This window comes from Talpa occidentalis, unplaced genomic scaffold (assembly GCF_014898055.3).
Source record: "Talpa occidentalis isolate TD23 unplaced genomic scaffold, MPIMG_talOcc4v2.1, whole genome shotgun sequence".
Lineage (NCBI taxonomy): Eukaryota > Metazoa > Chordata > Mammalia > Eulipotyphla > Talpidae > Talpa > Talpa occidentalis.
Genome location: NW_026555331.1, coordinates 140,116,539 through 140,143,382, shown reverse-complemented (window position 1 = coordinate 140,143,382; position 26,844 = coordinate 140,116,539). Strand labels below are relative to the sequence as shown.

Below are 26,844 nucleotides of genomic sequence, written 5' to 3'. Positions count from 1 at the left end.
GGGCCGGCGCGGACGGGACGGGAGTAGCCGCAGCCGCTCAGACGCGCCCGCGCCGCCGCCGCCCGCTGCGCCCCGGCCCGCTGCGCCGCCGCCGCCTCGAGCAGGACCCGCAGCGCGGCTCGGCCCGCGGGTCCCCGCCAGGCCTCCCGGAGCGCCCCGCGCGCCCCCGCCCGGCGCTCGGACCGTCCCCAGCGCGCAGCCACCTGCTCCGGGCCGGGAGGCCGGGCACGATGCGCTCCGCGCTGGCGCGCTCGGCGCTGCTGCTGCTGCTGCTGCTGCTGGCGCCGCCGTCGCGGTCCCAGGAGAATGGTGAGTGGTCCCCGCGCTGCGCCGGACCCCAGCAACCCGGTGCCCCCGGCCGGGCGGGGCCGCGAGAAAGCCCGCCGCGCCGCGTGGCGGGACCCGAGTGCCCCCGCGCCCCGCGCACCTCTCGCCCGCAGCGCGCCGGGCCCTGACCTTGCGCCGTCCGCACCCCTTCCACAGCCGAGGCCGCCGCAGGTGCGGGGCGCCGGGCGCCGAGCCCGGGCTCCTGCAGGGGGGAGTGGGCGGTGATGGCCCGGGGCAGACCGGGGCTCGCGGCGCTGCGTGGATTTGCGGCCAAAGACTCGGCGCACCGGGAGGTTTTCGCGGGACCCTTAGGGTCTGATCGCGTCTTTTCTCCGGTTAGGAGGGGATGCGCGGCGGTCGGGTGGCGTGGTGGGTTCCAGGCAAAGCCCGCTGGAGGCTCGAGAGGCAGACCCCGGAGCAAGGGGCGAACCCCCAGTTACGGCCCACGCGGGTGAGGTGGTAGCAGCCCGCAGAGAGGGGCTCCCAGCCAGTGTGTGCGGCCTCAGCCACCTGAGTCCTTGGTGGGACAGGGGTGTGTGTGTGTGGGGGGGGGTGGGCAGAGTAGTGGACTTCCATCCTCAGAGTCCCCTGGCTGAGTGGGTTCCTGGCTCCATGTCCCCAGAGGAATAGATCTCATTGCCTGGGCAGGATGAGAGGCCCCGGCTGACTCCTTTGTATAAACAAGAACTTCACTCTCATGAAGCCGATGCGGCACATCTTAGGAACACTCCTCACATTCCCCCTAAAGGATAAGTGTTATCCTTTTGGGGGGCACAGGAGGATGCTGCAAACCCAATCATAGCAGGTGTCCCAGAGCCCCAGGAACAGCTGGAGTCTCAGCCCCGGAGAGGTGCACTTCTTTCTCAATCACCTGAGCACGTGTCTGCAGAGAGAAAGTGTGGGGGTGGTACTCCCATCTTGGGCCAGGAGGACTTGGGGTCTAGCCACACAGGTCAGGGACCCTGCTGCTGGCAAGAGCTGGCATTAGGGACTAAACTCTTAGGAGTGTGGTGTGGAATGGCAGTGTAGTCTTGCTTCTGTAGCAGGGGACATTTGGGGGTGGAAGGGCCTGGCGCTGGGAGAGGCCGCCAGCTTGGGCATCCTCTGCTGGGCTGCCCTGGGTCCCACCAGCCTGAGCTGAAAGAGAGGGCACTCCCCATGCGTGGAGGGGCTGTACCCCAGGAGGAGAGGCGCAGTATGGAAAGGTCAGCGGGAACAGCTCTGAGGATGGCGGCCGCCTGGGATTTACACAACCTGTAGGGCTGGGATAATGCTGGAGTGTGGTCGCTGTGCTCAGCCCTTCTCCCAGGGCCAGGGGCTGGGATGTCAGTGCCAGCCTTGACATGCACCTTGGTTTTTGGGGGAGGGAGAGGGGAGAAGCATGTCTGCACCACCCAGAAGGAGACCGTGGGCTGTGTCAGGAGGGATGGCTAGCGCCCAGTGCTTCTGAGCATGAAGAGGCTGAGCTTGGAGTGCAGGGTGGAGGCTGCAGGGGTGATTATTACCCTGCTGTTGTGCCCTTTGGAGAGGCAACTGCTGCCTCCCATGGGGAACTCTGTAAACCCAGCTCATCACTGGCTTCAAGGCTGGCACCGTCTCATCCAGAAAACCCTTCTCAAGCCTAGCACAGGACCTGGCACCTGGTGGGAGCTTAATAAGTCATAAACAAGTTGGGCACCAGGTCCTAAGTACCGGATCCCTAGAACGTTATTCTTACAGTAGGCAGTGATACTGGGTGGTCTTTGAAAAGCATAATGTGGCAAGGAGGTATTCTTACCATTATTATTATTTGCATACATTGAGGCCTGAAAAGGCTGAGGGGTGAAGACTTGATTTAGTGACTCTAGTGGATTTTACGCCCTCCTCTAAGACTCAGAAAGGAGGGCCTTCCTGGTGGTGTAAAGGGCTAAGTCTCAGACTGTGAAGCTATTGGCAGCCACTGCTGCATGGGTTCAATCCCCCGCCAGGGAACTGAGCCACATGGCAGCCACATGGCACGGCAGACCTCTCCTATCTCGCCCGCTGCTCCCCTCAACAGTGTGTTTCAGTCAGTCCGCTTGTTCTGCTCCCCACTCTGTCTCTGGTGGATCCTCTTACCCCCTGTACCTCTGGCCTACACCCCAGCTCATATATACATAAATAAATAAAATAAATCTTAAAAAAAAAGTCAGAAAGGAGCACTCCATTTCTACTCTTCTGAAGGTGTGGTTGCCGGGGCGGAAGTCATCAGGGTGGGTATAGCTCCAAAAACTGGAATGCTACGATTCCATTTTAAATGACACGAGTTTACACGCGAGGCTCCTTAACAAAGGAACTTCCCCCAACAGGGCCCTGCGACTTACCACCCTTACAGTGATCCTGCAGCCACAGCATAAACGACATTAAACCAAGCGGTCGAAGAGCCATCAAATTACTTCTCAGTGTTTGGGCTTGACATTCATTTGATTGAAGCACTTGGCAGGTGGTACCTTGGAGCCTCAGTTTCCTTACCTGTAAGATAGAATGAAAGAGCAGAAGGGACATGTGGTTTCCCGGTCACATCTGAGATTCTGTTCCCTCGGCTGCTGAAAGGAGTGGCTGACTTGTCCTGTCCATCTAATCGAGTCCCTGGATGGGGTGAACCCTGGGTGAGGGAGAGGTAGCTTGCCATGGTGGAAGACATTAAGAGGTTGGGGCAGACCGACCCACGGACTAGGGACTAGAGGCAAGAGAGTGATGCGCTTGGAGCTTCTATTGCCTGGTCTGTACATGATAACCTCCACCTTGCAGGGTCTCTGAAGATGAGGGATTCACTTATGTAATGAGCTTGGCCATGGGCCCAGCGCATGGTCGGAGCTCAGTAACTCCGTAACTCCTAGCTGCTATGATCCAGAAAGCACAGGTACTGAGCACTGGATGGGTGGAAGGCGCCCCAAGCATTAGAATCCTTCCAGTGCTTGTGGGTGTTCATTGATATGTAGCAATAAAAACTCAGACTTTATTGTTGGGCATGTGTGAAGAAAAAAAAAGCGATACAATTTGAGAAGGGGTACTGGGCAAAGGTGTTTTTTTTTTTTAAGATTTGTTTATTTATGCATACAAGAGCTGGGGTACAGGCCAGAGATGCGGGGGGGGTGAGAGGATCCACCAGAGAAAGAATGGGGAACAGAACAGGCAGACTGACTGAAACACACTGCTGAGGGGAGCAGCGGGCGAGGCAGGAGAGGTCTGTTGCGCCATGTGGGTAGCTCCCTGGGCAGCTGGGGAATCGAACTCTTGCTGCAGAGGCTGCAGAGGCTGCGGACAGCTTCATAGATTGGGTCTTAACCCCTGTGTCACCAGGGAGGCCCTGGGCAAAGGTTTTTGACGAAAGGGTTTGGGATTTAAATAAGGATAAGCGTGTGTGGGAACCACTTCCTACGGTGACTCCGGTTGAGTGAATTATGGGGTGTAGGGGAGAGAGAGTAGAGGCCAGGGGTGCTAACGGGGATTCTTGAGATGGGGTCCATGAGCTGCAGGGAGGCTATGGGGAGGCTTTCTCAGCTGATAGAAAGTTCCGTGGGTGGTGGTGGACAGGGGGCTGCCGTGCTCCCAGCTTGGCACTGCTGGCTCATGCTGTGGGGCAGGAGTGAGCCTGATGCTGTGGGGTTGGGAGGAAGCCCCAGAGGAGGGGTCAGGGTCAGGCTGGGAAGGGATGAGACACTCGGGGCGGGGGGGTCACAAAGGCACCAGGTATCTGCTTGGCCAGAGCTGTGGGATGTGGTCATGCAGGAAGGGGCAGGAGTTGGGCGCTAGGCCTGTCAAGAGGGTCCTCAGGACCCCCGCGGGCTGAAAGAAGGCCAGGCACAGAGGTAGCGGGGAGAGGCAGGCAGCAGGGAGTCTGCCTTTTCCTCAGGACTCCATGTTTGAAGGGCACAGAAGGGCTTCTGCTGGGTGGGGTTGCTGCCTCAGTCCTTCAGAAACAGAAAGGGGACTACACCTACCTTGAATTCCCCTGGGTGGGGTCAGCTGGAGAGTTAACTCCCATACGCCTTGTGTCTCTGCTGAGAAGCCTTGCCTGGCTTCTAGATAGAACCTAGTTATATTCCGTGGTCTATTGAAGTGTCTCTTCCCCCACCATGTATGAACCCCCACAAGTCCATGGGTAGCCAACACCTTATTCATCCCTGCTTCCAGGGCCCAGTTCAGCAGCGGGCACTGAGTAGTCACCCTGGAAATTTTATCTGGGGTCAGGACCGCAGGCTAGCTGGCATCCTAGGCAGTGAGGCTGGCAAGCAGGCTTTGTGCAGTTAGCCCAGGCTGGCGGGAGCAACTGCCGAAGGCCTGGGTTTCAGGCCTTGGAACCCCAGGCTGGATGGTGGCTGCTATGAGGACAGCTTAGCACTTGGCTGGAGGTCCTCCACTCCCCAGGGAAGTCTCCCCAGCACAGTGCACTTCTTGGGGTGGGGGTGTGTTGAGATTTTGATGGCTTCTACCCGGGGAAATTCAGCTTCCTCACACCCCTCATGGCAGAGCCCCCGAGGGCCCCCTGCAGGTCTGCTGAATGCAAACCCGCAAGCCAAAATGGAAGGTTCTCCAATAACTAGAGAAAGAAAATGACCTTCCTTTGCCCACATCCTGCCCCCGAGTCTGAGCCTGGGCACACCTGGAGACTTCGTCAGACAGAGAGGCCCGGAACTTTTTCTCGGCTCTGGGTATGAGGCGGGGCGGGGCTGGGCTGGTGGGGTTTTCCGTTCTCAGGAGCCCGACGAGGTTGCTCGGTCACTCCTTGTCAGGTGAGCCGTCCACTCTGTGGCCATTAAAATCAACAAGCAACTATAAAGCAGAGACACACTGGGGGTGGGGGGGGAAGGGGAGAGGAAGGACTAGGGTCAAAATAAGGAGGGGTGCAGTTGTATGGGGAATATAACCAAAATGATAATGCATACATTGTGCAAAACTGAAAAGTGATGTAAGAATTATATAAAATAAAATATTAATTAAAAAAATAAAGAAAGGAAAAGCTTTCTCTTACCAAAAAAAAAAAAAAAAAAACAAAAACCAAGAGGATGCAATGAGAAGGCAGATCTGGGATTGTGACTCCTCGGGCTGCACAAGCTAAGCCATCAAGGGAATCTGCACAAAAGAGCAGCACTAGGAGCTTCTCCGCGGTTATGACAGCATTTACCAGAAGATTTCTTCAAGTGCACTGGTCAGAATAGAATTCATTTCATTTGGTAAAGTGTCCTTTCTACACCACTTCTAAATAACTCAGAAAATCATAGGTTCTCCGTTTGTTTTGAGTGAAGCAACGCCACATGATGATGTTCCATGTTTCAGGCGTGCATCATGGACATCAACATGCGCACGGACTGTTAAGTCACCACTACACGTTCCCTCCTAGCCCCCATACCTTGTCACAATGATCTTCTTTCATTTATCTGCCCTCCTTCCCCCTTCCCTTGTAACTATTACTTCGTCTTATAATCTCAAAGCTTATTTTTATTTTATTTTAGTTTTGTTTGTTTTCTTCATATACCTCATGTGAGTGAAGTCACGCAGTGTTTGTCTTGCTCTGGCTTCTCACTATGCAGAATACCCTGGCGCTCCACCCATGTTGTTGTAGATGGCAGGATTTCATCTTTTTTTTATTTATTTATGCATACAAGAACAGAGGCACAGGCCAGAGGTGCAAGCGTTGAGAGGATCCACCAGAGACAGAATGGGGAACAGAACAGGCAGACTGACTGAAATACACTGCTGAGGGGAGCAGCAGGCAAGACAGGAGAGGTCTGCTGCGCCATGTGGGTAGCTCCCTGGCTGGCGGGGGTTTTGAACTTGTGCTGCAGAGGCTGCGGATAGCTTCATAGATTGCGTCTTAACCCCTTGCACCACCCGGGAGGCCCTCATCATTTTTATAGCTGTACTCATTGTATATCTATACCACGTCTTTTTTTTTTTTTTAATAGAGGCATGTTTTATTTATTTATTTGTTTGTTTGTTTGTTTGTTTTGTTTATACATGCACTGGGTACGGTCAGAAGCGCGGGAGGGTGAGAGAATCCACCAGAGCCAGAGCGGGGAGCAGAGCAGGCGGAAGGACCGAAGTACACTGCTGAGGGGAGCAGCGGGCGGCAGGAGAGGTCTGCGCGCCATGCGGGACCCTCCTCCAGTGGCTGGGGAGCAGCCGGGGATCGAACCGGCGCCGCAGAGGCCGCGGGCAGCCTCGCAACCCAGCGCTCAACTGCTGTGCCACCGGGGAGGCCCTATACCACGTCTTCTTGATCCAGTCATTTGCCGATGGGCACTTAGGTTGTTTCCAGCCCTTGGTTTTCTATTGTACATAGTGCTGCCATAAACATAGACTGCATTATCTAAGTGTGTTGGTATTTATTGGATAAATAGCCGAAGTAGGAAATAATTGGATCACATGGCATTTGCATTTTTAATTTTTGGAGGAATCTCCACAGTGGCTTCCATATGAGTACACCGATTTACCTTCTTACCAACAGTACCTAAGAGTGCCTTTCTCTCCATATCCTCTCCAACACTTGTTTCTTGTCTTTCGGATAACAGCCAATTCCCACAGGTGTGAGGTGATAGCGCATTGTTGATTTGATTTGCATATCTCTGATAGAAAGAGCTGGTGAACATGTTTTCGTGTGCCTGTTGGCCATCTGTATGCCTTCCTTGAAGAAGTGTCTGTTCAGCTTCTCTGCCCATTTTTTAATTGGGTTGTTGGATTTTTTTATTGTTGGACTTTATGAGTTCATTGTGTATTTTGGTATTAACTCCTTGTTGGGGGAGCATTGTCTCCCATTCAGTTTGATTTTTTTAAAAGATTTAGTTATTTATGCATACAAGAGCTGGGGTACAGGCCAGAGATGCGGGGGGTGAGAGGATCCACCAGAGAGAGAGAGCAGGGAACAGAACAGGCAGACTGACTGAAACACACTGCTGAGGGGAGCAGCGGGCGAGTCAGGAGAGGTCTGCTGCACCATGTGGGTTACTCCTTGGCCGGCCGGGGGATAGAACTCCCGCTGCAGAGGCTGCGGACAGCTTCATAGTGCGATACTTAACCCCTTGGCACCACCAGGGAGGCCCCCGTTCAGTTTTGATGTATGGTTCTTTCACTGTGCAGAAGTTTTTTTAGTTTGATATCATCATAGAATACAGAATTCCAGAATTGGGGAAGCTTCTGGAAATGAGATGTTTTACACCATTTTTCAAATAAGGAGGTTCAGACGTGGGAGTGGGCTCACTTGCCCAAGTTGGTAGTGACTCTGCATGGCAGCATGGTGGGGGAGAACCCCAACAGACCACAGAAACAGAGAACGGAGCGGGGCTGGTTGGGAGAAGCAGGTGCACTCATACAGATTCTCTCAGGCATTGGAGAGACTCCCCAGAACCCTTTCCAGAAAGGCTTTCATCTTTCAGGATGGCAACATCTCTGTGCAGTGCCCAACTGTCTCCCCACCCCTCCACCATTAGAGGAAGCCGAGGCTTGGCATCACTTTGTTACCCAAGAGTCCGACGCTGCGGCTCCCCAGGTGCTGGGTCCCCCGCTGGCCACTACGCACAGTGACTGTGTATGTCCGTCTCCCGTTGTCTGGGAGCCCCTGCATGTGCACAGCATCCAGCCAGGACCTAAACAAATAGGTAGTGAGAAATGCCTGTTTAGATCCCCAATGCAGCCATCAACTGCAGATTGGGGAGTGACCCCACACCACAAGCCCCCCTCACCCCAAGCTCCTGTATCAGCTCTGAGCCTTGGCCCTACCCTGGACCACCGTAGCCCCAGCAAGCACAGACCACCAGCTTTGCTTCGCTTCCCAGCTACCCATCCTCCCTCTGTCCCCACCCCTTCCCCGACACACACCACCACCCTCTCTTCCTTTGTAGCCTTATCCCCCTCGGGTCAGCCACCTCGAACTTCCCTAGGGCCAGGGCTCAGGGTGGCACCCCGTCCGCCAATTGTCGTGGCCGGAAGGCTGTGTGCCTCAGCCCAGGGGGAAGAGAATTCTGAGGAGTGGCTGGCCGAAACTTGCCATGCAGCCCTGAATTGGGGTGCAGGGGGCCTTCCCAGAGCCAGGCTCCTGGAGATGCATGGCCTGCCTGACCTCTGACTTCCAGCGCCCTGACCCAGGTCAGCATAGAAAGGCCAGTGGTGAGACCAGGTCGGATCAGGAAGAGAGCCTGTGTGGGCCTCACATGCCTTCTTCCCTGCAATTCACAGAGCTCTGTGTCAAGACAAGGCCCCCCCATCCTGTCCAGTCTGACTGCGGGCTGCCCTTCTTTCAGTGTGCTCTCTGGAGGACCAGAGCCTCCAGCCAGGGTAGTACCAGGAGGACTTTGGACAGCCTCTATCTCTCAGGACGTTCCAGAGAGGGAAACTGAGGCCTAGGCACCAAGGACTCTCAGTAGATCACTTGAGCAGCTTTTCTCTCAAATACCCACACTTCCATTTCTGACCCTTCTCTGCTGTAAATGCCACCTTCTCAGAAAGGCCTTCCCGGGTCCCCTGTATAAAGCACCCTGCTCTCATACACTCATGTACTCATTTATCTCTTTGCTTGCCCCTGTTTTGACTTTAAATTTCCTGTTGTTCATACATGTGGACATAGCACCTAGAACGGTACCTGGCGTATAATACATGTTCAATAAATATTTGTTGACTCCGAGTGAGTTGAGTGAGTGAGTGACTTAGTGGCAGAACAGGTTTATAATCCAATGTCTTCCCTGCCGACCCTGAGCCCTCAAACTACAAAGTTTCTAATCTGGTTTCAGAAGAAGAGAGACAGGTGACAGGTGGGACTGGCCCTGGGTCTTGGGGAATCAGACATATGGGCCGGATAAGGAACAGGGACTCCCAGAAAAAAGAGCTGAGGGAGTACAGGGGCCTCCTGTCTGCTTCTGTGTCTCCTCCACCAAGGATCTTCTTCAGCTGAAGAGTCAGATCCTGTTTGTTAGAAGTTGATTTGGCTGCACATAATGGTTAAAATAGCAGGCCAAATGAGACAGAAGTTATATCTCTCATATGGTTGTTCAGAGGATTAGTCCAGTGACAACAAGCGTCTTTGCTCATGGTCCACCTGTCAGGAAGATCAAGAAGGCTGCAGCTCTTCTTTTGAAGGTAGCTGCCAGAAACCACACACAAAACTTCCAGTTACTTTTTGTCAAAGGAACATAGTACTGTGGCCACATCTAGCTGCAAGGGAGGCGGGGAAGGGTCATTTTTGTTTCAGCCACCCATGTGCCCAACCACAATTCAGTGGTTTTGTGGTAAAGAAGAGGCCAAGAATGAGTCCTGGAACAGGCCACTGGTCAGACTACCATAGACTCTGGTCCTGAACACCCTGGGTCTCTGCAGCTGCCCTCAGTTCTCAGATCAGCTTTATCTCTGAGATAAAGGCCCCCTCGATGGCCTCAGGCTTTCCCACCTCCAGCTCAGCTAGTTACAGCTTAGCCCCTGCTTGTGTGGCTCCAGTCTTTAGGTAGGGATGGAGCAGGTCCTTGTAATGCATGAGGAAACCCTGCTGCCTCCCACTTGTTCTCCCAGCCTTGAGCTGACCCATAAGCCCTGTGCCCTGGTGGGTAGCCACCCATGAGCAGGCCTTGGGCAGGGTAAGTAGAGAGAAACTTATTCCCTCCCTTGCCTACCTCTAGATGGAAAAGAAGGATTTTTGTACCCCTGCCTCTCCCTCCCACCTCAGTGGGACAAGTATAGGATAAAGATACTGTCGTAGGAGTTTGCCCAGGGAAACTCAGGAGAGCAGCAACTTTCAAACCAAGTGGTAGCCTCCATGAAGCTACCTTGGGGGCCACCAAAAGACTGGGGTGCACACCTGGAGGAGAAAACTTAAGAGTGGGCTGATTTCTGGGGGGAGACATTACATCCTGCCCACTTCATGCAGTTCTGCTTTTATCTGCCCTGCATGGTAAGTCTCCACATAAGAATTCCTTCAAGAAGTTCTGTCAAAGAGAAGAAAAATCTTGACATGATGCCTCAGGCTTTGAGGTTAGAAGCCTGGATTTTAGTCTGAGCTTTGGCCCCTAATAACCTGGTGGTCTCAGACTTGTTTCTGGCCTCTGTTTCTCCATCTGTGAAAGGGGCACAGTGGGGCCTCCCTGGTGGCGCAGGCAGTTGAGCGCTGCACTGTGAGGCTGTCCGCAGCCTCTGCAGTGCAGGTTTGATCCCGGCTGCTGGTGAGAATCCAACATGGCGGGGCAGACCTCTCCTGTCTCGCCCGCTGCTCCCCTCAGCAGTATATTTAGGTCAATCTGCCTGTTCTGTTTTTTCCCCCCCATTTTTATTATTTATTTATTTATAGATTTATTTTATTTTATTTTATTTTATTTTATTTTATTTTATTTTATTTTATTTTATTATTCAAGCACTGGGTCCAGTCAGAAGCGCGGGAGGGTGAGAGAATTCACCAGAGCCAGAGCGGGGAGCAGAGCAGGCAGAAGGACCGAAGGACACTGCTGAGGGGAGCAGCGGGCGGCAGGAGAGGTCTGCGCGCCACGTGGGACCCTCCTCCGGTGGCCGGGGAGCAGCCGGGGATCGAACCAGCGCTGCAGAGGCTGTGGGCAGCTTCGCAACCCAGTGCTCAACTGCTGCGCCACAGGGGAGGCCCCTGTTTTGTTTTTTTTTTTTTAAAAAAGATTTATTTTTATTTATTTATACAAGCACTGGGCACGGTCAGAAGCGTGGGAGGGTGAGAGAATTCACCAGAGCCAGAGCGGGGAGCAGAGCAGGCAGAAGGACGGTACACTGCTGAGGGGAGCAGCGGGCGGCAGGAGGGGTCTGCACGCCATGTGGGACCCTCACCGGCGGGTGGAGATTGAACCCGTGCTGCAGAGGCTGCGGGCAGCTTCGCGACCCAGCGCTCAACCGCTTCGCCAATGGGGAGGCCCAATAAGACTTTGTTTTATGAATAATGAAGACTCGAGAACCAAAAAGTTTGGGAATGGCTGCCTCCCCTATTCTCCTTCTTGAAAAGGAACCATTTCCTTCCCTTCTTTTTCTTTGTAGTAGAACCTCTGTTAAAACATCTGTGGGGCCTCCCCTGGTGGCACAGCAGTTGAGCGCTGGGCTGCGAAGCTGCCCTCGGCCTCTGCAGCACCAGTTCCATCCCCGCCTGCCGGCCTCTGCAGCACCAGTTCAATCCCCGCCTGCCGGCCAGGGTCCCATATGGCGCGCAGACCTCTCCTGCTGCCCGCTGCTCCCCTCAGCAGTGTACCTCCGTCCTTCCGTCCGTCTGTCTGTTCTGCTCCCCGCTCTGGCTCTGGTGAATTCTCTCACCCTCCTGTGCTTCTGACGGTACGCAGTGCTTGTATTAAAAAAAAATAAATCTAAAAAAAACCAAAAAAACCATCTGTGGTGGAGTACCAACCTTCAAACTAGAGTCTCCTCTGCTGGTCTGGGGCAGGGAGGCAACCTGGGATGCGTCTCTCGCGTCCCTCAGTGCAAGCACTCAAAAGATAGTCCTCTGGGAAGGGCAGGCCCTCCTGAAAAAGCATCAGCTGTAACAACACCCTGGGGAAGTGGCAGGGGCCTTGCTAAGAAGACCTCGGAGATGTCGCCTAGCTTAGCAGGCCTCTTCTGCGCAGGCTTGTAAGAAAGCGCATGGAGGCTGTGGCCATCGTGAAGGCTGCTCCAACCTCCGTCTGCAGGAACATGGCCCTGGGGCTGGCGTTCCTGTGCATGCGTGGGTTGGTGCTGCTCCTCAGGGGGAAGCTGGAGGCCTTCTGAAGAGAAGTGTGGACGTGCGTCTTTTTGTCGTTTGAGCTTACGCTCAGAAGGGGAGCGCGGTATGCCTTTCCTCTGGCTTCTTCTTTCCTGCTGTGCTTCTGCTCCCCCACGTTGAGTCCAGGATCTCTGCAGCATCACACATCTGTGGCAAATGCAGCCCAAGCTGGCAGCCTGCCACTCCAGCATCCTGCCATCCTGCCATCCTGCCATCCTGCCCCGAGGGCCTGGAGAAGGGCTCCGGCATGTCCATCAGCTGTACGGCCCGTGGCTCATCCAAGGCCGTGGTGCTTGTGGCTCCTCAACTCTGAGACATGTGGACCTGTCTTCAGGCACCCATCTTTTTTGAGAGCTGGGGAGCACAATGGTGGCTGAAAGTGCACCTCGTTGGCTGAGTCACCACTGCAGGTGCTCTGCACCCCAGCACATAAGGTGCCCCTTCCCAGGTGGGTCAGGGAACCCCTGGCCCTTTGCTCAGGGAGATGCAGCCCTGGGCCTCAGCCTTGTGCAAAGAGCCCTGCTGCTCCCTTCCCAATCCTCCCTCTTCTCCCTCGCTCCCTCTGCAACGGCAATCCTGCTGGCCAGGCTCCCTTTGTCTGGAGACCACTGGAGTCTTTGCGGAGTTGCCATGCCCATCCTCAGGACCAGCTTCTCCTTGGCCACAGCAGGCCCGGGCCTGACGGAGCTTGTGCCATGGACAGCTGGCTCCTGGGAAGGCGCAGGTGGGAGTTAGGACACGGCTCGCATTCCATCCTCGGCATCACGGGGGAGGGGCTGCTCTTAGGTGGAGATACACTTCCTGGGCCCAGGGAGAATCTGGAAGTCTAGTTCTCATCACACACAATCCCATCTCTGAATTCCAGTCACTTTCCTGCCATCGTGCCAACACACCAGGTGTCATTGCCTCGGGGCCTCTTGTCAGCTAAGCTTTGGGTATTTTTGTGTGCACGTGTGTGCATGTATGTGCACATGTGTGCATATTTGCTGTGTGTGCACGTGTGTGGGGAGAGTTGCTGCAGGCAGGCAGCAGATACCCAGGAGGAGGGTTCACCTGAGTTGGGTGTTGGCTAAAGAACAGGGAGGAGAGAGAGAAATGGGAGGGGAAGCTGTGGTGTGCACCTGGGCTCAGAGTCCTCCGTGTTCTTATGGTGTGCATGAGGGGCGGGCCCATGAGCGCTCTGGGAACCTCTTACTTAGTTGTCCTGGTGGCTAAGAGGCCTGAGATTTGCCCCAGAACTGGTGGCACAATGTGACTGGATTCAAGCATGCAGATGCAATAGGATGAGCTGGAGTGGGGTGGAGTGGGGAGCTTAGTGTGGGGGGGGGCACTGGACAGCACTGAAGCTTTCAGCCACGGAGGGTTGGACCTAAGGTTCTGGACACCAAGATTGCCCAACTAGTGTGACCATCACTTTGCCCATCTTTCTCTTGTTAGGGTGGAACCAAATGATGTCTGGGGTCGCTCTAGTGCTGGCATTGTGCCCCAGGAAAGCAGAGGGGGGTGGTATCTGTAGGCTTTCTAGAGCACAGGCTCAGAACGGCCACTGGTCCTGGAGAGCTGGGTCTGGAGCCAGCACTCTGCCCTGACTGCCCAGTAGCTTTCTGCCTCTCTGACTTCCCCTTCCCCTCTGATTTCCCCTTCCCCAGCCTGACGGGGGCATCAGCCCCCTTAATGCCTGCATCTTTTCAAATGATGTAAGGGAAGGCTAGGAAGGAAGGCATCGTCCTCTTGCGCATCCAGTATCTCTGAAATCCAGAGCACTGCCCCCACTTCCAGATGGAATCCCAGGCAGCAGGATGGTGGGGATTTTCCCAGAGTCGCTTTGGAGGTTCCTCACCTGAGGCTCATAAACCTTACCTGGACACCTGGGCTTCTGTGCCCCATTTGCCAGGCTCCCTTGCAGGAGTGACAGCATGACAGAGGTGAGCTGTGGGGGTGGTGGGTGCCTCCTCCTCCTCCCATTTTGGAGCCCCAAGTCTGATTTCAGAATCAGTCTTGTGTGGCCTAAGCAAACCTCACCCCCTTCCCTGCCTACAGAGGGAAACCATGCATCTTTCTCCCAGTTTCTTCTGAACAGAGCTGTGAAGTCACTGTGAGCGTGTGCGCACGTGCGAATGCGCGCGTGCGTGTGTGTCCACACCTTCCGGCCCCCCTCTCCAGTGTCATTAAGCCTCCTTGACTACTGTTCGGCATGAGTTTTCAGAGTCTGGGACACCTGGCTCCAGCCAGGGCTGGGGTTGGGACGCTTGATTCACTTCCCTAGGCGGATCCCATAGGAAACTGCACTTCCTTGACCAACTCTGTGTCTCCAGCGCTGGGGACGACTTGGCTTTGTTTAAAAGGAAGGTGGCTTTTCAACTTTCCCCACCGGCTTTGGCGGCCAAGGGAGCCAGCCTGCAATTGTTTAGCCATATTCTCTCGGACATTTGTTTGTTCTTTTTAAGCAACAGCCCCACCGGACCCCCACCTAGCTCTCCGGTCTTACAAACACCAAAGAAATCAGAATTTCACGCCCCACCTCTCAGGTCCTGGCTTTTTTTTTTAACCTGCTTTGCAGAGTAAACGGGGGTCTCCAGGGCACTGCTGTCGAGCTTTGGCGCTGCCCCTGCTGCCGTTGAGCACGCGCACAGGCATTTAGCCGGGGAATGTGGATCATTCTGCAGTGAAAAGGATGCAGGTGTTATTCCTGGAAGGGGAGATCTCTCCAGGACAGAGGAAAAAAAAAAAAAAAAAAACGGTTTGGAAATTTGGAAAGCTGTGCTTTGCACCCGGCGGAAACCCGTCATTCCCTGGGAAATTCACAGGCCCCATTTCACAGAGCTTGCTCACTCTGCCCGCGTCTATACGGGACTTCCCTCTGGCTCTCGGCCCTGGCCCTTGTTTGTTTTCAGCCCGCAGTAGAGACCTGGCTCTGCCGGAGGTTTCCAGGGGCAGCCGAGAAACCGTACACATCTGGTTATTTTCACGGCTGGGGTTGGCTGGGCTGGGGGTAGGGGTGGGAGGGCGTGGGAATGACAGCATGCGCCCGCGGAACAATATTTACCAGGGTTGTTTTTGAACTGACGGCTGAGAGGAGCGTTGAGTGCCAAATGCTCGCAGGCTTTGGGTGTGGAAGCGTGTGTGCACCAGAGACTGCGCGCATGGAGCGGGCGCGCAGGCCCGGGTGGAAAAGTCTATTGGGCTGGTGGGAACCCTGTGCGGGTGTGGAGGCGTAGTTGAGCGGGGCTCCAGTCGGCTCCCCACCCTTTCCCAACTCCCCAGTCTCCCCAGTCTGAGTGTCCTCCGCTGGGAGCATAATAAAGGCACCTCCGCAGAGTGGGAGACGCCGCCGGTGTCTAGCCTGTGAGATAAAATCTCTGTAAGTGCGAGTAGAACGCTTAAGAGTAATGATGACACAACTTCAATGAGCGTCGGAATCAGGTGGAAGAAGCCAAGTAGGGTGAAGATGAGGCTTTTTTCCAGACAGATTCCCAGGTCGCTCCCTCCAGGTTCTAACTCAGATCACCAGTAAAATGGGGAATTTGCTCGTTTGGTCCTGGTGATTCTGTGCATGCCTTCCAAGGATCACGCTTGCAGAAACAGCACGTTAGCTGGCACGCACACACAACCCTGAAGCTAATTTTCTCAGGCCCCAAATTGTTTAGCCTAAGCTCCCCAGAGCTGCCCTGAAAATACAGGTCCCTGGTGTAAGGGCAAGAGGTGTATTGGAAAATCATCTCACCCTGTGAAGAGAGGCAGCGCAGCATGGTCCCCTGGCTCCTACTTCCTACCCCCTGCCCTCTGCCCTGACTGGGGAGCAGGACCCCCCCAGGCCCTGCCCTACTGGCCCAGAACTCTCAGCACAGGGACTCAGTCTTCAGGGCCCAGTAGGGTGTTGGTGAGGCTTCCCCATATGCCCAGACCTGCCCTCTGCAGATTCGGAAAAAAAGCTTAAATGCTTTTTTAAAATGTTCCCTTTGTCCCAAGAGAGATATTTCTTTCTCCCTTGACAGGCAAGGAAACAGGCCCCAGGCTCACCCAGGACCCTAGTCTCCGGAGCTCCCCCCACCCCAGCTCCGGCTTCCTGTACATCTCCCATGTGACCCCGGAGAGGAGCTGAGAGGCTGGCGGAGGAGCGCTCTGCCTCCTTGCCAGGGTGCTACCCTGTCCTCATGACCTTTGTACGGGAGCCCTTCCTGGCAGGGGAGGTGAGTGCAGTCAGGCGGGCATCACCCCCGCCCACCGCTGGGCACCCTGCCCGGATTCACATGGTCTGCAGCAGGCAGAGGGATTAGGAGGCCCTGGAAAGGGTTTTGTTTTAAGGAGGCTAGTCCATCTTTTTCAGTGCAGGAAGAGCACCAGCCCTTTCCCTGCCTGGGCAGACTGGCCTACCCCCACGAGAAGCCTGCCACACCAGCCCCACTGCTCTGGATCTCAGCACATGCACACCTCCTGTTAGGAACAGCAGCAGCAGGTGGAACAGAGGTGGTAGCACAGAGGCAGGTGAGCCCCAGGAGGGGGACCTCGGGCACTTGGCCACAGGTGGAGGTAGGGTGCCAGCCTTGGATGGCACACTGGATTGAATTCCTAGTTCTCCTCTTACCTTGCTGCCGTCAGCAACAGAATTATAACAACAGTAATCCAAAGAATGTATTTAGAAGCTTCCTGGTGAGGAGCTCTGTCTTCTTGCAGCTTGGGGATTGGGTTCCACCCTCCACCCTCCAATTGGAGAGCTGATGGGGGTGGGGGTGTGGGCAGTCCGCTCTGGCCTAGGTTGTCATCAGGAGTGATTTCAGAGATCCTCAAGCTACCCCCCTGAGAATCCTGTGGAAACTAAGAACCTCCGGGCTGGCATGCTGGGGAGGGAGGCCCCCCAGTCCCCTCTCTGCACCCCTCTCTCCATGTTTTCCAGACTTCTGGCACTGAGAACATACACACTTAGCAACCACTGGCTGGCCAGGGAGTGGGTCTGGTGGAGTAGCCCATGCAGGTGGGGACTGCGGTTCTGGCTGGGGCCAGAGCTGTAATGGGCTCCCGAGCCTGCACTGGAGACAGCCTTCCTGGTTCATCTCCCTCTGCACACCCTGCAGGACCACCAGCAACATACCCTCCTCACCTAGCTGGGCCTCAACAGGGACGTATTCCCCAAAATTCTATCTACAGTGTTCATGGGGGCCCTGTGCACAGTGGTCCTGCCCTGGAGGCCCCCCGAATGCCCGTCAGCAGGAGATGGATGATGTGTCGTGGCCCATCTGCACAATGACATAGTGGGCCCAGTGAGAATCACCAGTCTGCAGCCGCACACCATGAGAGGGATGAAGGGCACCGATAAGATGCCCAGGGAATGAAGCCAGACCTCAGCGAGCCGATGCTGAGGATGCCACTGACATCAAATTCAAACCCGAGCCCAACAAACCACAGCATTTAGATCAGAAGAGGTATCACCCTTGGGTGGAGGGAGACTGGATGGGAACACAGGGAGGGTGGCCAAGATGTGAGCCCTGCCGGGCAGTCTGGGTGTGTTCAGCCACACCTGCGACATGTGCACCCTGAGTATGTGCCATCTTCTGAAACGCGGTTAAAATCAAGGGGACAGTGCTGTTATCTGAGCATCTCCTGACACTGCACAGCAGGAGCTGCAGTGAACCCCCAGCTCAAGGAGGCAGTTCAGTGACTGCCCAGGGAGAGAGGACACAGAGAGGGCCAGGGGTCACTGGCCCCCTAAGGAGAAGGGGCTAGAAACCAAGCTAGGATCACCCATGTGTGGGGTCAGACTTCCACCCCAGCCTGCCCCAGCCCCGCTGTCACTGGCCATTCCCGGAGGGTTAGAGGGGGCACAGCAGCAGGGCACCCAGCCCTAGGAGCACGCTTAGCAAGTGTCTTCTGGAAAAGGGTGCCAGGGATGCCAGGGCAATAGCCACGGGCCCTCCCATGTAGTCTCAGTGTCTGAGTACCCAGGGGTGGCATGGCTACAGGATAACCATCATACTTAGAGGGGAGGGCCCCTCTGAGACCCCCACCCCCAGCCCCATGTGTCTTTATTACCTTTCCGCAGAGGTCATTCCACCTGTATGCAGGAGACCAGTGCATGTGGCACCTGCTGAGCTCTTCAGGGACGTCACAGTATGGGGCCACAGCTGGATAGAAGCCTAGACTTCACCCCCAGACAGGGGGCTCCCGTGCCCCAGGGGTTGGCCAAGTGCAGCTCCGCCACCTGTGATTGTGATAGTTTATTGGAGCACAGCCACGCCTTTTGACTCGCAAGCTGCCTGGCCTTGCCTTTGGCTTCCGAGAACTTGAGTAGTTGCAGGAGACCAACCATAGGGCCTGCAGGTTCTGGAATGTTTATTTTCCAGCCCTTCACAGAAAAGTGTGCCAACCCCTGTTACACTGTGTCCTAGTGTCATTCGGCCACAAACGGGAGGCAACACCCAAGTGACTTGAGTGACCGGTCCTAGTAGCAGCCCCGGCCCAGGGCCAGCCCCACTCAGCCCAGTGCCACATGGCACCCTGGCACCGGCTTCTTGTCAGACCAACGCCTTGACCACTCACTTGCTGTGGCTTTGAATGGACCAGTTAACCTTCCCCCACCTCACTTGCTCAATAGCAGAAATATGAAGTGAGATACCACGTGACAGCCTACCCTCTGGGGATGACCCCTGGGGTTCATTCTTATTAGTCCCCCACCTTCTTCTGTCATTTTCTCCTATACACCCCTCAGGGTGGGATGGGGAAGGAGGCCGTTGTGATGTACTTTGTTAACTTGGGGAGGAAACCTGGATGAGAGGGAGTCCCCCGCTCCACCCACCCCTACCCTGGGGCCCTGAACACCAGGCTGTGGCTCTGCAGCTCTGCCTTCAACAGCTCTCACAGAGGGAGAATTTGGGGCTGCCAGCATGAAAGCACTTCCCTCCCTTCTGCCCCATTGACTCTCCCAGACTTCTCTGAGGATACTTCCTGGAGCCTGTTCCCATCTAGGCCTCAGTTTTTCTTCCTTCCCCAGAAGGATTCCAGCTTACCCTCCTTGTTGGGTCTTAGCTTGACCAGAGCTACTGGGTGCTGCCACCCTCCCTCCCTGGAGCTGCCAGGCTGCACAGGGAAACCAGAGAAGAATGCCAGGGGCTCTGGCCTTGAGCACAGCCCCACAGGAGTACAGCACGGGAAACACTTCTGTGTGCGCACCCTAAGCACTGAAAAGTGGGAATGAATTATTATCATTACCCTCCTTGTCACTTTTGACAAATGGGGAGATTGGAGAACAGATCTGGCACACGACCAAAGCGCATGCTCTTAACTACCCCCTATAGTGCTTTCTGGAAGGTGAAGGGAGGGGTTGGGGGTCCTGCTCCAGGACTGGGCAGGGATGTGTGCAGACCGGGAGTGCCTCACTCCCAGGTTCCGGGGACAACAAAGAACAAAGTGCTAGCCTGGGGCAGGGAGAGGTGGGCCTCTGGCCTCGGGCCACCATGCCCTCCCAGCAGGGCTATGTCCCGAAGTGAAGCCTGCCTCACCATTACTGGGAGACATCCACGCTGGACAGTGGCAGCGCTCTCCTGCCCTGCAGACAGCCAGAGAGGGCCCCCACCCTGGAAGCTAGTGTCAGGCAGGCAGCTGAAACTAGCCAATAAGGGCAAAACAATTCCAGATTTGAAGAATGCCCGGAATTATCTCCTGAGGGAGCTGCTCTGGGCTCCTCTGGGAGAGGCCAGGCTGAGGAGCCAGGCCTGATAACCCCCTGGGGTGCTGTCCTGTCTTCTAGAGGCACCGAAAGGTCAGTCTCATCCTGGAGTTGGTGGAGTCGAGGACTCCCAGGCCCCTGGGAAGGGACGGGGCGGGTGAACATGACTGGAGCCTGTGGCCTTACTTGTCTGCCTGATGCCTTGGCCTGGTGGGGGTGACAGAAGCAGGTGGGGACACCCCCTTCCCCAGGACACCCCAGGACACCCCCTTCCCCTGTTGTCTCTCTACCCGTTAGGAACCTCTACCCCAACCCCTTGTCTTCATTAGCTCGGGCTGTTACAACAAAATACCACCGATGGGCGGGCCTAAGCACCCAACGTGTATACCTCACGGTGGTGGAGGCAGCTCCCAGTCAGAGTGGCAGTGTGGCTGGGTTATGTGAGACCCCTGACTTGCAGACCACTGCTTTCTTGTAAGTTCTCATATGGCAGAGAAAGAAAGCGCTGGGGCCCTTCCTTCTGTGCCATCTCGGGGCTCCACTCTCACCCCGTCACCTGGCCCGCGTCACCTCTCTCACCATGTTGAGGATTAGGGTTATGGGGGCAGTGGGGAAGGGAGGTCACAAATTTTCAGTCTATACCACCCCTTATGCCAGTGAGGTTGATCCAGATGCATCTTTTTTGCGGTCTTCAATCTAAGTGGGGGCTGTTTGGAGAGGCAAAAAGAGCAACCCCAGAAGCCATTTTCCCCAGTTTCCTGATGGGGACTATGCAGGCTGAAGAATGCTGTCCCCTCCCCCCTCCAAAAAAGAGAGTCCTTGAAACCTAAGATTATCACCTTATTTGGACAGAGGGTCTTTGCAGATGTGATTAAGCTAAGAATCTTAAAATGAGATCATCCTGGATGATCTGGGTGGGCCCTAAATTCAAGGACAAGTTACCTGATAAGAGACAGAGGATGTGACAGTGGCAGATTGGAATGACATTGCTGTAAGCCAGATTGAGGATAGGAAGGTGCCTTAGGGCCTCCACCAGGAGTGCTGTGCTGCCCACACCTGGACTTCAGACTTCTGGTTTCTAGAACTGTAAGAGGATAAATGCATCAGGTAATTCTGTGTGGCAGCCAGAACTGACACAGGACCCAGGGCACAGAGGGGATCTGGGCTTTACCTGAGCCCAGTGCAGACTTGGGAGCTCGCCATGTGGTGGGCACAGGTGAGGAAGTCAGTCTCCGTTTCCCCCTTAAGACTCCAACCCAGAGCTCTGAGCTCCTTTCCCATTGGTGGTTTCTGCCTACAAACCCCACGCTGATGCTGTTCACCAAGGTCAGGTTTCCCTTCCCTGCACCCACCAATGCCTGGTTAGGACCTTTGCCGGGTTGGGGCTTGGCTTATTTAAAGCCACAGAGAACAAGCATTTATAGGGGTCTGTACAGAACTATAGATACTCAGAGCAGAACACCAAACAGCCTCCAAGGACAAAACCCACACTGCGGCATGGCATGGGGAATCCAGAAGGTTCTCTTGGTTGAAAGCAATGAGTGGCTCTTACGAGCAAGAGGAGAGCAGCAGAGGGCAGGATGGCCAGACTCTGCTAAGGCAGGGAGCTTGTGAAGAGGGAATGAAGGGTACTGACTTAATGCTCCAGAAGCAGATGGGAACACAACATCAAATCTTTCAAAATTAGGGCAGGAGGGTGAGGGGGCTGAACACAGTGTAAAGAGATGTCAGCTATGCTGACACCTGGGGCATGCAGGCCAGGTGTGCAGTGACTGACTAGGATGGCTGTTGTCATAGCAACGGCAGACTAACCTAGGTGTGCGGGGAAAGTGCCTCTGCAGCCTTGGAGACCTCAGGAGTCATCGCGATGTTTATTATACAAATAAGTTTCCAGGGGACCCAGAACATGTTCTGGGATCAGAGGCAGGGCTGGGACTCAGATCTCTGGATCCCTAATCTCTGCACACTTTCCTTTATCACGACAATCCAGGAAGACATCAGCTTCTCTTGCCTGATTTCTATCCTTTCATTGTCCCGTATTCTAACCCCCGCCCCCCCCACCCACCCCCTGCTCCTTTAGAGTCTTTTGGTTTTATTCCCTGGAGGAAGCAGACTTTGGGGGTGGTGAGCTGAGGGTAACAAAGGAAGGAGAGGTGGGGGACACTGGTGTCCAGACCCAGAGCCTCCATCTCGTTGCCTTCCTGCCCTCCTTCCACACGCCCTCTTCCTGGGGCATTCTTTCGAGTTTCCTTTCTGCTATTAATAGTCAAGTCAGTCCCATGTCTGTACACGACCAGGAACAGGAATAGGAGGAAGTAGACCCTCACTGAAGGTGGAGGGCAGTTACTAGACGGGAGAAGACTGAAGTAGGCTTCTCCCCCCACTCCCATCCATTGCCCCCTCATGTCAACATAGCCTCAGCACCATCTCAAGGCAGTTCATCTCCCCCTCTCTCACACTCCCCGTGGCCCACGTTTACTCCTCCCTCTCCATCTCAATTCATGTCGTCACGCTCTGTGACTTCAGCACCCACAGGGATAAACAGGTGTATGCTTGGCCTCCCACTTTCTTGACCTTTCCTCATCTCTGCTCATTCCGTCATTCCCATTTCACACTGTGAACTTTGAGCACCACAGAGTGCACCACCTCTGTCATCTAAGCATTCCGTTCTTTGATCACTGTTCTAACTTCTTTTTTTTTTTACAAGATTTATTTATTTATGCATACAAGACCTGGGGTACAGGCCAGAGATGCGGGGGGGGGGGGGTGAGAGGATTCACCAGAGACAGAGTGCGGAGCAGAACAGGCCGAAAGACTGAAATACACCGCTGAGGGGAGCAGTGGGTGAGACAGGAGAGGTCTGCTGCGCCATGTGGGTTGCTCCCTGGCCAGCCGGGGATCGAACTCGTGCTGCAGAGGCTGCGGATTGCTTCATAGTGCGGTGCTTAACCCCTTGTGCCAAGAGGGAGGCCCGCTATTCTAACTTCTAATTGGCTCAGGTGCACCCATATGATATGCTTGAACACAAGACACCAGTCTGGTGGTCTGTCACTTTCTCGTTGTCTATCAGTCCCCACCAGGCTTGACTTCTGTCTTCATCCATCCTGTATTTCACCATTCACCACTATAATCCTCTCTTCACGAATATCCTCAAGCCCATTGCAGTCTCTCCCACCATCATGCCCACCTAGAAAAACCCAGCTCCTGGGTGAACCCTGCCTCCGCCCCAGCATGGACACTGCTAGGGAGAAATCACACACTCTGCTAATTGGACCTGTTTTAAATTCATGATTCCATACCACAGCTGCAGCAAGTCATCCTTTGTTTCTACCAGCCAGTGTTTCTCCAGGTGCAGTCCTCTGACCAGCAGCATCAAATTCCCATGGTCTGTCCCAGACTAGGGATTCCAGAAACACCAGGGTGGGTTCTAACCAGCACCCCAGATAATTCTGACACTTTGCTAAATTTGGAGAAGTACTTCCCTAGTAGCTTCACTTACATATTGCTGTGATGAATATCTCCTACCTTTTCCTTCCACACAACTACTTCTTGCTTATTCCATCTATGTGAGTATAGTTTATTTCATCCAGATTTGAGAAAACTATGGCTGTCAAATGAAAACTTAACCTTCCCACTGCCAACATTACAAAGCACTTTTGACTCTATCCACCTTCTTCCTTTTAGTTTCAAAGTCCCACCATATAATGAAGTCTGGGTCCTTCACCAGAGGCCCTGGATCAATACATGTGAACCCCCTTCTCTCTCTGCCTCCTAAGGACTCAATGAGACAGTAGGGGAAGCAAAAACCGAAGTCACATTCTTATCAACTCTAGCATTTCCTAGCTTCACAAGAAAATAAAACTTATCTTGATTATACAGCCCTTGAGCAACTGCCATATTCCTCTGCTCCTCTTCATACCTAAGTTATCTGCACACATGCTTGGTTATCCAAGCTCACGTGCCTCTGACACCAGTCTGTCAGGCTTCCACCTCCCATGTGCCTTTCTTCCACGGCCACAAGCTGAGGTCGTCAGGTCAGCGACCTCCAACCTCAGTATAGCCAATCTATTTAGGATAATGGGCCCCTCCCTTCTTGAAAAAAAATTACAAGTCACTGTTTCATCCCCCTATTTCCCCTTAGAAGTTGCTATTATACCAAACTTAGTGGTTATATTTTCTGTCAAATTTCAGTAATAATTTCTATCTCAAAATATAATTTAGTTTTGTCAATTTTTGACCCTAGAAAATCCAGATGCACCATATAAACTTGCGCTAGATTTTTGTTCAGTATTTTTAAAGATTTATTTATTTATGCATACAAGAGCTGGGGTGTAGGCCAGAGGGTGTGTGTGTGTGTGTGTGTGTGTGTGTGTTCACCAGAGATAGAGTGGGGAGCAGAACAGGCGGATCTATTGAAATACACTGCTGAGGGGAACAGTGGGAGAGACAGGAGAGGTCTGCTACACCATGTGGGTATCTCCCTGGCTGGCCGGGGATTGAACTTGTGCTGCAGAGGCTGCCTATAGCTTCATAGTGCTGAGACTTAACCTCTTGCACCACCAGGGAGACCCTGTTCAGTATTTTTTAAATTAATGCTTAAATACATGTATGATAGCACGTAAGATGTTCACTATATGTATATATGTCTTTCTGTCTCTCTCAGTTATCCCATGGTATCCAAGGGGGGATTGATTCTAAGACCTTCAAAGATAGCAAAACTCATGGATGCTTAAATCCCTTATATAAACTGCCATAGTAGTTGCAAATATCCTGTCCACCCCCTCCTGTATATCTAGATTATCTAATTTAAATAGTTATTATGCTGTATTGTTTAGGGAATGATAACAAGAAAAAAGTCTGTATATGTTCAGCACAAACACAACCACCATAGGCCTAACCACTACATAATGTATAGCATGGATTTTCAATTCAGGGTTGGTTGAATCCATGGAAACCATGATATGGAGGACCAACAATATATACTATGATAAAATATACAGTCACTGATTTTTCAATGTTGTATATTCCAGTATAGGGTTAGATCAGACCTTACCCATACTGCTGTTCATAAACATTTGCTTGTTACTTATGCGGGGCCAATATAAAAGGTTTTCTTGTGTATTCTGACAAATGCATCTCGATGAATACATAGGTGCATCTCTCCAGGGTAAATGCCCCATGGTACAAAGGAAGCTGTAAACTGGATTCTGTGTTTCCTCTTACTTGGTGTTGCCATGCTAGGCGACAATATATTTGTGCCAGTTCACACCCCCACCTGTTATAGTCTGACTTTCAAAATTTTGCCAATCTGGGTATGAAATGATATTCTATTTGAGTTTGCCTTCCTCTAATTACTAACATTTCAGATATTCATAGGCTTTTTGTGCTACCTCTTTGTCTGAAATACCTGCTTCATTCTTTTATCTTTTCTTCTGTTGGGGGGTGGTATTCTTACAAGTAAGGAAACATGATTATGTATGGTGCAACCTTCTTCTGATTCTTTCTCATTTCCCTTTTGGTTTTCTTTTTTTAATGTTTAATTTTTATTTTGAAATAATTTCCCAGATTAGATACAGAAAAGATACAAAGATGATGCAGAGAGTCCCATGTACCTTTCCTTCAGCTTCTTATGTTAACACCTTCTATAACCATGGTACATGTAGCACAGCTAAGACATCATGCTGGTGGGGCACTGTTAGCTAAGCTACAAACTATTCACATTTCACCAGTATTTTTACTAATTTCTTTGTTGTTCTTCCAGATTATGACATCACCTTTTTTTTTTTTTTTTTTAAAGATTTATTTATGCATACAAGAGCCAGGTTACAGGCCAGAGATACAGGGGGTGAGAGGTTCACCAGAGACAGCAGGGAGCAGAACAGGCAGACTGACTAAAATACACTGCTGAGGGGAGCAGCAGGCGAGACAGGAGAGGTCTGCCTCACCATGTGGTTTGCTCTCTGGCCGGCGGGGGATCGCACTCATGCTGTAGAGGCTGCGAATTGCTTCATAGTGCGCTTAACTCCTTGCTCCACCAGGGAGGCCCTGTTGTTCCAGATTACCTTTAACCACGCTGTTTGACAAGTCTCTTCCAATCTGTGACAGTCTTTCAGTCTGTTGTTAGGTGGTTCCTAACCTATATATTTTTTTAAAGCACTGGTCAGATAGTTTGCAGGATGACCTTCGGTTTGGGTGTGTCTGATGTGTTTTGTGATTAGACAGGGGTAATGTATTTTTGGAAAGAAGACAACAGAGGAATGGGCCGTTCTCATCACATCTTATCAGGGAACATGATGACTTACATTGGTCATTATTTATATTGGTGATGTTAACTCAAATCATGTGGAGAAGATGATGTGTCAACCAGATCTCCACTTTCAAGTTGCTATTTGACTCTTTCTATACTCTGAAGAAAGTCACTAAGACCAGCCTCAGATTACCTTTTTCCTGGAGGTGAGAAGACTATCTAAAGAATTTTTGGAATTCTTCTTTAAGGATGACTTGTTCCTTCTTTCTCATTTATTGATTTATTCAACCACTTATCAGCATGAACTCATGACTATTTTATTGTTGCATTCCAAGTCAGTGTTTTTTAATTTCTCAAATTGTTCTAGGATTGGCCACTGGGAATTCTTTCAGGCTGATTCCTCTTTTCTTCTTTTTATCATTTCCTTATTTGCTGGCATTATAAGATGTTTCAGGCTCATCTGGTATTTTCTCTCGCTCAGCACTAGAATCCAGTCATTTCTACAAAGAGCCCTGGTTGATTTTATTGGAGAATGATTAGGTATGCTGCTGCTACTAGCATATCACTGTTTCCAGATCCTGTCAATGGACAGAACTCAGAAATATGTTTGTGTACTAACTCATATGCACACAGCTCTATATATTTCTTTATTTATCTCTATGTGTAGATATTATTGAATATATGTATTAAGTGTATATATAACATGTTATATAACATATAATACATATATACACAAGAGTTAATACTGACATCTCTGTTTCTGATCAAGGATTTGTTTAGTTTTGTCTCCATCCGCCTTGCTTATGTATGTAACTTTTTTCTCTACAATGCGAAAACCTGGCTCATATTTCTTATCATTTCTTTACTTATTTGCCAACCCTAGCATGCATGTAGATTTAAAAC

At 52.7% G+C, this 26,844-nt stretch overlaps 1 protein-coding gene across 2 annotated transcripts in view; it reads left to right on the top strand.

The window, feature by feature from the left end:
* The first annotated feature begins 226 nt into the window (after positions 1–226).
* The window catches only part of PODXL (podocalyxin like), a 52,167-nt gene continuing 25,549 nt past the window's right edge, over positions 227–26,844 (top strand). For both annotated transcript variants that reach the window (XM_037513348.2, XM_037513339.2), the window contains exon 1: positions 227–309. In XM_037513348.2, coding sequence (XP_037369245.1) covers positions 231–309 — 79 coding nt within the window. In that variant the 5' untranslated portion in view covers positions 227–230. The remainder of the gene's footprint in view (positions 310–26,844) is intronic.